The sequence below is a fragment of the Rattus norvegicus genome, chromosome 8 (assembly GCF_021556685.1).
Source record: "Rattus norvegicus strain SHRSP/BbbUtx chromosome 8, alternate assembly SHRSP_T2T, whole genome shotgun sequence".
In the NCBI taxonomy this organism is placed as follows: Eukaryota; Metazoa; Chordata; class Mammalia; order Rodentia; family Muridae; genus Rattus; species Rattus norvegicus.
The window spans coordinates 12,968,621-12,981,594 of NC_141541.1; the positions used below are offsets into that span (position 1 = coordinate 12,968,621).

At 39.3% G+C, this 12,974-nt stretch overlaps 1 protein-coding gene across 2 annotated transcripts in view; it reads right to left on the reverse strand.

Moving 5' to 3' along the window:
- The window catches only part of Cntn5 (contactin 5), a 1,240,814-nt gene that overhangs the window by 90,105 nt on the left and 1,137,735 nt on the right, over positions 1 to 12,974 (reverse strand). For both annotated transcript variants that reach the window (XM_087560151.1, NM_053746.2), the window contains 1 exon segment: positions 10,969 to 11,089. In XM_087560151.1, the coding sequence (XP_087416277.1) occupies positions 10,969 to 11,089 (121 nt within the window).

Sequence of the window (12,974 nt, forward strand, 5' to 3'; positions counted from 1 at the left end):
AATTTTCAAAGCCTATTTTATATGATTATCTACTTCACAATATCTCTAAAACCATTTTAGTGCTCTTGGCAGTATTTCGAAGGGTTTCTCCCTTTCTGTTTGTTTTGCTTCTCAGGACAGGATTTCAAAAAGAAGTTGGGCTGGCTCTTATTTCCAAATATTCCTGCTTCAGCTTCCATACGCTGGGTTTATGCAGTGTGTCATCATTGTTGCCCGCTAAGCTGGAGGCATAGTCATGTATGTCCACTTAAACATCCATGGAATCAGTACTAATAGTTAACAAACATTGAGTAGTATGGTTTAAGTCAATCTTATCCTATATGTGGAAATGAAGGCTCCAACTACAACTCTTAAGTTGTTGCCTGGTCTTATCTAATTCTACCTGAAATATAATTTGTACATTTAGTTTTTCCTTACTCGATTATATCTTCATTTAAAAAAATAAATTACTTCTATGTATGTATGTTTGTACATATGTATGTATGCTAATTGCATGTATGCTCGCAAGTGTCATGTGCACTTGTGTGTGTGTGTGAGTGTATGTGTGTGTGTATGTATGTGTGTGTGTGGTGTGTGTATGTGTGTGTGTGTGTGTGTGTGTGTGTGTGTGTGTGTGCGCGCGCGCGAGCGTGCTTGTAGAGGTGAGATGCAGTTTCCACATCTCTGGGAGTTGGAATTACTGGCTATCATAAGCTCTATGAAGTGAAAGAGCAGCTGAAACTCTGCAGTCTGGAGCCATCTCTCCTGCCAGTCCTCGATAGGCTTTTGTAATTTGACCTTGAAGTGCTTTAGTGAGCACAGAAGGGAGTCAAAATGCTCTGACCACCTTCAGTCTGCACTGGCACATCATGATTGAGCTTGCAGAACAAAGCTGTTGATATCCCTGTTCATTTCAGTCAGTGTGTGATGGGCTAGGATCATTCATTGTTCTCCTATACACTGTAAAGCTCAATGGTTCTCCTTAAAGTTGAAGATGACTTTAAGAATTTCTGCTTTCTGTAAGGTTGAGAAATCACTGAGAAATGTACCACCATCTGAAATTTCATCTTATTTTTATTATCCCCCATTCCTTTTTAAAATGTGTGTGTGTATGTGGGGCTATTAGGGGTTAAAAGGTGACTTAGAGTCTGTTCTCTTCCTCCATGATTTGGATTTAGAGGACGGTACTCAGGTCAACAGGCTTGAGTGGCACCCACTGGCAGTCACCCTCCATTTTCATTTCTCATTACTCATCCCCACTTTTTTTAAGTGCAGACTTCAGTTCCAAAGAGGTAACGATTTCCTTATAGTAAGACTGGCCAGCTTGTGTCAGGATGAGACAATTTTTTTGTTCTGGTCATTTGCTAATGTGATACTGTGTCAGCCAGGTCTAAGGGCTGTTGTCATGGGAATTTTTCAACAATTGGGAAAATTCAAGATCAGGCTGTTGAGATCCAAGAAATGCGTCAAGCTACGCTCTGAGCTAAGCCTAGGTTTGAAGCAGCCATGACTTCTTCCTTTGTCAAGTGTACAAACACAGTAGTCTTTTTCTCCAAAGTAGTTTTCTGCCAACACACTCTCAGACTAAGTTTTCTGTACTTTATCTTTGTGCTTTTCTCTTGACTCAAGGACAGGTTTCTTATTAATTAATTAATTAATTAATTTACTAGAATGAACTATTTTTTGAAGGTGGGTGCTTATTTCCTCCATTACTTTTCGTTTTTAGACAGCAGAGCCAAGTCCTAAGTATAAAGCTGAAACTCTCTCTACTTAGCCAATAACAGGGTAGAGACTATGAGCTCCTGACTGCCAACCTTCAAGTAATTTAGCAAGCTAGAGTCTCCTAGTCCACACTAAGGAATAATGTCTACTTGGATACATATTTAAAAATAAAAAAGAATGAAAGAAATAGTTGAAATTACTCTTATCAAGGATAAGTATGACATTTTTGGGCATTTACAGATATCATCTGGCGTTTTATTTTTTTCCTTCACTGCCATATCCTCTGCCTTGCTCTAACTCATTAGAGAGCTAATTGTCTTTGTAATTCCGAATTAAAGATTACTTTGTGAGACAGAGTCATCACCTCTGCCAGGTGTTTGGGAAGGCAGAATCCAATCAGCAGTTAAGTTTTCTTCCCCTCACTTCAGTTCCTTGCTCTGTTAGGTCTACCCGGCTTTTGTACTGTTCAGTGAAGATTCTGTCAGACACAAGACAATGCTTCCCCAAAGCAAGCTAATTAAGAATCCAGTCCTGGAGCACATGAGCTAAACTAAGCAAGACTTTTGAATAGAGACTGTGGTGAACTTACCAACGTTCCTTTCTTTTCTTGGAGTTGTGACCTGCCCCTGGGTTGGCATCCAGAGCTTCTCCTTCTGGTTTGTGTATTTGCTGAGCACATTTGGTTCTCAACACTGGACAGTAGAGCTCTCGTACACTTACAAGCATGTACACTCTGGGCTTCAAACATTCCCACTCAGTACACAAAGAACTTGCTCAAGCAACCTCAATGACAGTCACAGGAATCTTACTGAGAAAAACAGAAGATGTTAAGTGGAAGGGGCAGCTGGGTCAAGCCATGCCTCTACAGTTATATGAAACTGAACCGAGAAGAAAGAAGATGGCCTTTGGAAACAGTTCATTCAGATGATTAGAGTGACAAAAGGTCCTCTGGATGCTTTGCTTAAGGGTGTGTTGGTCAAGGTGTTTGCTTTTCTTCTTTTGGTACCAGGAACCAGAAGAAGGCCAGAAAGAAATAGCCAATGGTTGAAAGAACTTAGGGATTGCAATGGATGGCAGATACTTTCGGAACCATATAAGGGTTCTTGTCTTACTAGAGATGTAATTGTAAACATGTTTAGAGAGAAGAGGAAAACCTATTTAGTGGAGCTTAACATTCCTGGAGACATCATCTGGAAGGGACTCCTTTATGACATCCATCACATCTGCTAAGAAGCTGTGGAAGAGATGCTAAGAAAGCACTCACTAGAATCTGATATTTTAGTTGGTTGGCCAGATATGGGGCCAGAAGGCCAAATTTGTCAGTATGGTTAGTAGCTATTCATGCCAAGGCCTAAAACAAAAGATGGGGACCAATCATGTCTCCTGGGCAGGCGCTTAAAGGGCAGCTTCTTTAGAAGATTCAAGAATGTACCATCTTATCCTGGAAGACAGATGGAATTGGAAATATGCTGTGTTTGTAAGTGAATATCAGGCTATTTCTATCTTCTTTCTTGACCTAGCAAATGACTACACATCTTTCCAATTTTCATTAACATAACACCCTGATGAAATTCATCCATCATGGGTAAAGCTTGTCTCTTTAGTCTCTCTCCCATCTCTTTTTCCATACCTTTTTCTTCTTCCTTGTTTCCATTAATTTTCCTTTCCTACTTTTCTAAATATCAACATTTATAAAACTACACTGTGTGGGGACTGGGCTGGTAGATACTGTTGTGAAGGATGTGGAAGCAGTGTGTCTGTTGACCGTAGAGGACAGAATAGTGGTTTTCAGGCCACACTCTGTATAATCTTCTGATTGCTCTGGTCCAATTAGGGTAGCAGCCAACATGTTTCTAAGTCACTTTGTGCATTAGTTTTCTTATCTGTGTTTTGGACTGCAAACTCGTATTTCATAGTTTTTGGTAGAAAAAAGTAAATGGGGAAAGTCATATAATTCACCTGGACTCATTAATCCAATGACTGACATACAGGAAGAAGTTACTAACTGTGAACTGGCTGTTTTATTATGGTTATAAATTGAGCTCAGGGAATATGCCTGTGTCAGGATTTAACATGTCACAAAAACATAAAGAGCATGATCCTTGTTAGGTAGTTCTCAGGATGGCACATAACATACTATATGCGCTATAATATTTTGTATGTGCTTAACCATATGTGTGCTTGTACATATGTGTGCATATATGTACAGACAAGAGGTGTAGGTTAGGTGTCTTCTGCAGTTGTTCTTACCTTTATTGTTTCTGGGACAAGGTCTCTCATTGAACCTGGAGCTTCTCAATTTGGCTAGGATGGTTGGCTGCCAAGGTCTGGGACCTACCTTTCTCTAGTCTACTCAGTTCTGGGGTTATCATTGTACATCAGCACACCTAATTGTAATGTGGGTGCTGGACATCTAGATACTGTCCACATGCTTGTGTAAAAAGCCCTTTGCCCACTGAGCCATCTCTTTAGGCTCCATCTTATAAACATTTGATAAATAACTATTAAATTAATGAGTAGAGAGGGACTGGAGCTTAAATTAAACAATTGGCTGAGCCCTTTTAGTAAGACATTTGTGGGGATGTGACCAAGTCTGTGTGACTAACACCTCTAGTCTTTCTATATACTTCCAATCACTTCTCCTTGTGTGGCTCTCTGCCTGCCATAATACCATATGTATGTCCGCCTTTAGTCCTCTAAGCTCGCCATTTCTGAGAACATCAAAGCCTTCCAGACTACCATGTCCCAGGGTACAGATCATTCCTTATTTCACATGGTAGTGTGGGTGGGGTTAGCAGTTCCAAGTCTGTGTGTTTTAGGAGTTTGTGTTTGTACATGTCTGCACATACATGTGGAGTCTGTATGTCAACCATCCCTGTCATTTCTTATGTTCTCTTCACCTTATTTGTTTGACATATCCATTGACCTGAAACTTACTGATTCAACTATGCTGGCTAGCCACTAAGCCCCGGGGCTCCACCTTTCTCTGCGGTATCCAGAAGACAAGGATAACACATGTGCTTTATTAATGTAATGTGCTTTGTAATGTAAGTTCTGGGACTCGAGCCCAGATTCCCATGCCCGTACAGATTTAACTAAACTCCCTCTATAGCCCAGTGCTCCCTGTCTGTCTGGTCCTTCATACTGTCACCCAGTCTCTCCCTCTCCAAGTCTGTTCTACCTTTGTCAGACATTGGCAACTTTCACTTTCACATTTGCTTCCCCTCTGCCATGTTTCAGTCAGAGGATCACAGTGCCATGTAGTCTCTGTGAGTGTCTAGGTTTATATCTCCCTTCACGTTTTCCAGTTTCTAGTATCATTGCTTGTTCTTACTGGTATTGTGGCTGTAGTGTGCTGTGGCTCTGTGAACAAAACATTGGCATCACTCACCGACCTGAGTGTGAATCTACTCCTTCAGACACTGCTGCTTCTCTGTACATCAATGACTTGACCACAAATGCTGTGTTCTTTGTCATGGGTCAAGAAAGGTCCTCCCCATCATTGCCTTGGCATAGCAGACACACCATCAATCAGGGATGAAATCAGTCTTGAAAATATAACTTCTTATACTAAGTGTTCATCTTCACATGTTTGAATGTGCTAACGATATATTTGTATAGGATGTATGTGTAGGAAAGATGGGACCACAAAGCAGAATGGAATGGGATTCTCATACATTTTTGCTTGAGAATATCAAATGATGTGAAACACCATGCTTAGGGTATTCTTCAAGTGAGACAGAGAAGTCACAATTTGTGTTTCAGAACAGCAACGCATTCCTATCAAGCAGCCTGAGGAGGTCTGTGTGCCGATGGACATTGGCAGCAGGCACTCCATATTCGTTGAGTGAACAATGTGTGTGAGGTTCAGATAAATCGGTTGGACATCTTTGTGCACTGACATGGCACTCCATTTGTTCGGGGTTAATTTCTGAGGTGTATGTCCATTTATGTCATCTTACTACACTCATATCTGCTCTGCTCAACTATGACTCCATAAGCCACACCAAAAGTGGTGCAGAGAGACCAAATACATACTTGACAAAACAAATGTTGCTTTTGTGGTCTAAGGATTCTGCTGATCAGCAAACAATTCTATAAAAAGGGTAAGAGGAAACTCCTTCCTAAAGAAAGTCTAGTCTGAAACAAAGATACTGATACCAAATTAAAATCAATGTGGATATCAAGAGTGGTTCTGTGAGGAGTGTAGAACACATTAAATCTGATTTAATTCTAAATCATTCGACCATATATTAGGTTATTTCCACCTGAAGTAACAGTGAGGAAATTTTCCATGAGAAAAATGTAGAAATTTTTCATTAACTATTGATACTCTAATGCTGACACTAAATATCAGGGCTCGGAGTAAATGTGGACAGTGTTTAATCAAAGGTTATTGAAGTATTTTCCATTCAAGAATCTTTAGGTTACTTCAACTTTCTTAAAAAACACAAATAAATAACATTTTAAATCTAATTGAAATGTTCTCTCTTGGAAGTTGGCTGGAATCAAATTGTCTAGTTTAGTACTATCATCTATCTTATGATTAAAAAAATGTGTTTTCTTAAATTACAGTCGAACTATTAAGCTAGTGAGACCGCTCTGCAGGTAACAGTATTTGCCAACAAGCCTCGTGATCTGAGTTTTAAGCCCTGTGTCCTACATGATGAGAGGAGAGAAATGATACCTTCATGTTGCCCTCTGACTTAACCATGGGCATTAACACACACACACACACACACACACACACACACACACACACACACGCACACACACACACACAAACACACCACAGAGAGCAATAAGAGAATTTAAAGAATAAAAGAATTTAAAGATATAAGATAGAAATATCAATAATGATCACTTCAAACTCTTTCAAACTATGTGGGTCATGGAATAAAATGCTGATTGTCCTGGTGTAAAAAGCTGCTTTGGAGGTTCTGTATTTCTAATTTCATAAAATAATTTTTAAATACTCTCCTAACCCTATCCCTTGGCTTAAGAGAGTGATATACAGTTTAGTAGTTACATGTTGGCCTCACAAGTGTGTAACCCATACCCTGCCCAGAGCCTTGAGCCTGAAGAAGCCTTGTGCCTAGGGTGCTGTCTTTCTGTCATTATTCTGGAGTTCTAAATAATCTTAACTGCCTTTTGTATTTTTCTCTTGTACTTGGTCCCTCAAATTGTGCATTTGGACCACTGCTATGCTTATAACCGCTCTTCCTAGGCCCTCCTATTTCTCTTGCAAGACCAAAAGTTACCATTTGCATTCTGAGTGCTGAGCATACCTTAGCTATCACTGGCTGGAGGAGTGGACCAGGGAACACATGCATGGCAAGTCCTAACCAAGTGCCCATTGGCATAGCTCATAGACTGTTGAGTGCTGTTGGCACTGTTTGGATGGCAATAATTTAGTGGGGGAAAGTGGTGGGCACAAAATTGGTAAGTAGGGAAAGATTAGACTACTGAAGCTTGAAAGCTGGAAAGAGTACATGACACTGAGTTGATAAGAGAGGTGGAGGGAATTGAATTGAATATGAGTTTAATCCTCATAGGAAGAAGTAATGCAGTGGGGCTTGAGCACATGCCTGAAAACTGTATATGTATCCAAACAAGTTATAGCTCCAGGGGTTCGTCCTCCTCAGATTCAGTTAAATAAATGCGTGCTAGCTGTCTTTGTAAGATGTCACAGAGACCTCAGGGATGGCTGTGTATTAGAAGGGCTCAGCAAGTGGCTGCTGCTTTGATTATAAATATTATTTTTTACTATTCTCATAATTTCTTTAAAACTATTTCGAACAGGTTTTATGTAGCTAAGACTGGACTTGAGCTTCCTCTGTGGCTGAGACTAACCTTGGGCTCCTGATTCTCCCACTCTACTTTCAAAGGGCTGAGATTACAGACACACACTGTCCGGCTTCACTTTGACTGTCTTGACTTACTGTTTCTCATTAAGAAAATGCTGAAAAGAAATACAGAAGTTGAAGGAAAAGTGATTTTCCTAATTGTTTCCTCTACCTCTGAATAGAATAAAAGGAACATGGACTTAGGTTCCCAGTCAAATTGTCAAATTAAGCATCACACTTTCCTACTGTTCTAGTCACTGTGAGAAATATATGTAACATTGATTTGTGAAATTCTCTGGAGTTGTATTTGCTGCAATAGATTGCTTCTCATATGCCTTTAGAGAATCAGTGCTTTCAAAATGTTTGTCTTCTTCCATAAGTTCTGTCCCAAAAGCCTATCACTCTTTTCCTAGAAAATATCATCTTTCTACCCATATTTCATGTATTCAGACACCCTGGCATGACCTTGCTTTGTCTATTGCTTTTATAGCATACATCACAAAAGAATAAAGAAAATGCTGTCTGCGTGTCTGGACATAGATTCAGGTTCTGATTCTATTTCTACTCCAGTACAATAATTTATTTCACAATTGCTGTTCTTTCTGTGTTGTTGTCCCGCAGATCACACACGTGGTGCCACCATAATGCTGGTTCAATGAAATCTAAATTAATAAGAACAGATGATTGATTTGATGCCACATATAATTACTTATAGAATATTGAAGTTGTAGATAACGATAATGATGGGAAGGAAATGGGAAATAGCATTAAGAGTTACAACCAAAATTATAAGCAAAGATAAGTTTTGGAGGAAAAGATAGCACTTAAGACACAATGTGAGAGGGGGCAGAGAACTGGATTCTGGAGCATTCCGATTCTAAACAAGGAGTAGTGTGGGGGATGAAGCTAACACCCACCTGGATCCAACTTAGTGTCCTGTCACAGGATTCATTAGGATACACAAAGAAAAGTTATATACCTCAAGGCAACAAAGAGGAGCATTCAATAAGCTGAGGGAGTAGAGACTGTTGGCTTAAGTCAACCCAGAGCATAATTTTAATAACAAGTACTTTCTGTTTATGTGGGCTTCAAGTGTGATCAACACTGGAAACATGAGCTGCATAGTGGATGGTCTTCTGGCCAGGGGTGGTCTTTACTGTTCCATATACATTTTGTTAATTTATAAAACAATAGCTTTGCTACTTGAGTTATAACAGCCTTTAGAAAACTCACGCAGAGCTATAGAGTCCTCAGCTCTGGTCTTACTGCCTGGAAGGGAAGACTGCTTCTCCTTTGGAGTAAATGGAGAGATTGGGACAGGAGACATGTAGAGTAAAGTTACTCTCAGAAGTCAACACTAAAACTAATAACATGCCAGCATGCAAATTTTCCCAGATGACAAAAAATGGCAAATTTTTACCATAAAAATGATCATAATAGATGAAACACAGTCCTCAGTTTAGTATAAAAATCTGAGACTAGCTGGGAGGGAGAAGCAAATTATTTCCCTTGTTTTAGAAATCTAATGTGAGTACATAATCAGAAATTAGTGACTGGATTGAACTCACTTCAAGGGAAATCTTAAGCTCATGGATACATAAATATTCAGACAGTAGCAACCTGTTTGAAATTGCTATTGGGTGCAATTCCAAAATTAATGCATTTAATCATATCCTAGGCATAAAGCCAAAGGCTAAAAGAGCAGAACATGAAAATATTGGCCTTGAATTATATTCTGAACCCTGTTGAGCTTAATTTTACTTACAAAGCAGGATATGTAGTTTGCCACTTAAATTTGCCCCTTAGAGTCCTAGGAAAAAAACCTGGTTTCTGTTCTCATCATCTAAATTGTTGAATTCATTTGGAAAAGTCTAATTTCAGGAGGATCATTTTAAATTATTAGCTAAGTGCACACAGTAAATACACATCAGTAAGGCAGACAACAGCAAGAGAGGAAAGCAGTTTTCTACCAATTTGACTGCAAGGTACACTGTGCAATTCCAGGAAACGTGTAGATTCAGGAGGCACAAAGAAACTTTGAGCTATAGGGAGTGAGGTGTACTTAAAAAGGAACACTTTAAAAATGTTCATTTTACTATAAGGTGTTATAGCATACATTTCTGATACAAAAACTGGAGAACAGAAGAAGCAGCCTTGTACGTACAAAGCAGCACACATGGTGAGACTAAGCTTCTCCTCACATACACAGTTCTGACAGAGCAAGTTCCTGAAAACGATGGTGGGTTCCACCATACATTGCCAACATCACTGACAGAAAGAACTAAGAGGAGGTCACTCACCATTCGCCTCTGTATTTACTGTGTGAAATTCTTATAAATATTGGATCTTAATGAAAAAACCACTTCAAATGGTGAAAATCAGTTATTTTAAAATATGATCTCTTGTTATGGACTATAAAAGTGTTAATTGTTAACACAAGTTCTCCGCAAGCTTGGGGAAGAGGGAAGGAAGGTACCAGGTAGGGTTCTGACAATTATTCTTTCTTGGGTTAGTAACATGGCTTGTGGCTTTGTACAGGTTAGGAATTTTGGAAACTGTCTCTGGATATACTGCACTTAATAACAGCTATGCGAAAAGAAAGAATGAAAGTTTGGGTGGAATGAAGAGTAGGGAAAAAAGGAAGAGAAAAGAAGGAGAAGGAAAAATACACGGTAGAGCACATATTTCTTGTCTCGAGGAATACCACTCTAATGGCAATGCATGCTGCACACATTCCCTTAATTGAAATAAGACAGGCTTCACAGGCTTGCAGAATTCTTTTTGATGGCAGTGGTGGTTCCTGATTAGAAAACACTTAGTTGTCAGTTTTGCACAGTCTGTTTGTTGACATTTTCAGGCTTCAAGGTGCGGGGAAATCTCTGTTCTTTAACAATTGTATACTCTCTTGGATAGGCAAAGTTGGTGGGGAAAAACCATAATGTTTGAGGCTTCTGCTGGCTTTGCATTTGAAAGCTATATCTGTGTGTATGTAAACACACACACACACATATACATACATGTATCTTTCAAATACACATACACATGCATGCGCACACACACACGCGCACACACGCGCGCGCGCGCACACACACACACACACACACACACACAGAGTGACCTTGTCTCTGCCACCCAACCACTCAAGTGTCTCAGCAGCTATGCTTTTAAGTTTGGGATTAATTTGGTTTCCTACTTAGCAGCCACTCATTACTGCAAGTGCTTCCAAATAGCTTTTGTCTGTTTCTAGAGGGAGGTTTCCTGCATCATCATCTCAAAGGCAAGAAAAGGTTAAGCAAAAATGACAGAGATTGTGAAAGTGAGCCACCCAGTTCTGAAGTGCCCCATCCGTCCATGCATTGCAGGCCCTTCATAGGATAATTTATGGTGATCATGTCTGTAGTCTGGCTATTAGCATACTCACCCCTAACAAGAAGTTCTGCCTCATCTGACACACTGTCTGCTGTGGTCTGTACCCTGCAGCCATATCTCCCAGCATGCATCAGAAGGATGTTCCTGATCATTAAATCTGCAGAGGATGCTTGCTGAAAGAGGGACGAAGCGCCAGTTTAAAATGTTGCAAACCTGCCTAGTTCAAGGTGGTTTAAGGGGGACTTTGCATATTCAAAGGGCCCAATTTTGGCCTCACAGTTTATACAACAGTGCAGAAATCAAACATACCCTGTTCTAAGGAATATACAAAGTTATATTCTTCTACAATCACGCAAAAAAGACTTTTGACATTGAATATTGCATAAAATGATTTAGCAGAACAGTTATGAGATATTTAAATACATACCAGTAACTCACAGCTTTAAAAGTATAGAAAAATCAGGAAAATTTACTGCTTTGCTATTGAAAGACAGACTTGTATTTTGTGACAGGAACACTGTGTTGAAAGACGTAGCAACTAGTGGGAAATCAGTTATGAGGAGAGAGCTGTTGAAAGGTGATCTCATGAGGATTTGTTGAATATTCCCTTTAGTAAGTACACTGTGGGGCACAGAATGTGATGGCACTTAGGAGAGAGATGCTGGTCCCCAGGCCATGTGTCTTTTTGTAACAAAGATATATTCCTCCCATAACCACCATCATCAGGGTGCAGGGTCAGCCAGAACCTGTGTTAATGTAGCCATAAAACATGAAGGATGTTCAAAACACTTGACTGCATTGGGAGCGGAATGATTAAAGCCTAGTTAATAACTGCAGTTAGGTGATCAATAAGTGCCAGGGAGAGACACTTTTGATGTATTGCTTGAGGTGATCAGTGAGGACCCTATACCTGATTGACTGGTACAAACCTTTCTTTACTTAGCACTGTCTTTGCGTTACTATGTAAAAATTGGTGTCTTTCTGTGATCATGTGAAAACCTAGTATTGATTATAACTCATGTCTTTTTACACCCCCCACACTTTTAGCTTGTTTTTTTGAGACGCGATATTATCATGTATGGGCTAGCCTGGAACTCATTATGTAGCCCAGGATGACTTCGAACTTGCAGTGATCCTGATTTTTCTTCCTCAGCTTACTGAGTTATGGGATTATAGGCATGTCCTAGCACATCCACAGATTCAACTTTTTTCTTCACAGGTAAAATCATAGGAAGACTTCAATATTCTTTTCTGTTTTATGTTGCAAAACAGAAAAAAGTTGGCTTGAATGCTTATATAGTTTGAAGTAACATCCTCCAACAATATATGCATAAACCGAGCACAGAAAAGAATGCTTAATATACTATGATAAAGAAGGACCCCTGGATCCAAGAACTTTTAATGTTGGCTAGAATGGGAGCAAGTTACTTTTAAAACAAATGTGTTTGTCCTTACAAGGCAAAATCTACTAATAGTTATCTAGAATTTAGGTGTTTGCCTTTGCTTTGAAATATATTGTGTCATATTATGAAAAGAAAATTAATGCCTAGCAGTCCTGATTTTTCTCTTTCAGTGTTTGTGGAACAGGTATGATGATGAGTTTTTAAAGCACTCATACATGAGTGTTTCTTTTTTCAGTGAATTACCTTGTGATCCCCTCTGTTTTAAACATTTTCTTTTCTTTCTCTGCTAGAAAGTTTTTATTCTGGCTGATCTTATAATTGGAACTTCTAAGACTATTGAAATTGTTTCTACTGAGATAATTTGTTGAGACACAGTCTGGTTGCATCATGTATAAGAAACTGATTCATGGCAAGAATGCTCTGAGAATGGATAAAAATGTAACAAAATTATTTCCAGAACAAAATGTCTGTCATCAAATGCCATACGGATAACTTCCTTAGGATACATCCTCACTCGCACACCCTAAGGAGCTTCACCATCAATTCAGCTTCTTTTTTTAGGGGGTGATAAATGTGTTCCACCTTCTCAGCTCACCTAGACAAAATGCTCAGTTCTTACAAATACTAAATGAAAACTTTAAAACACTCTGATTTT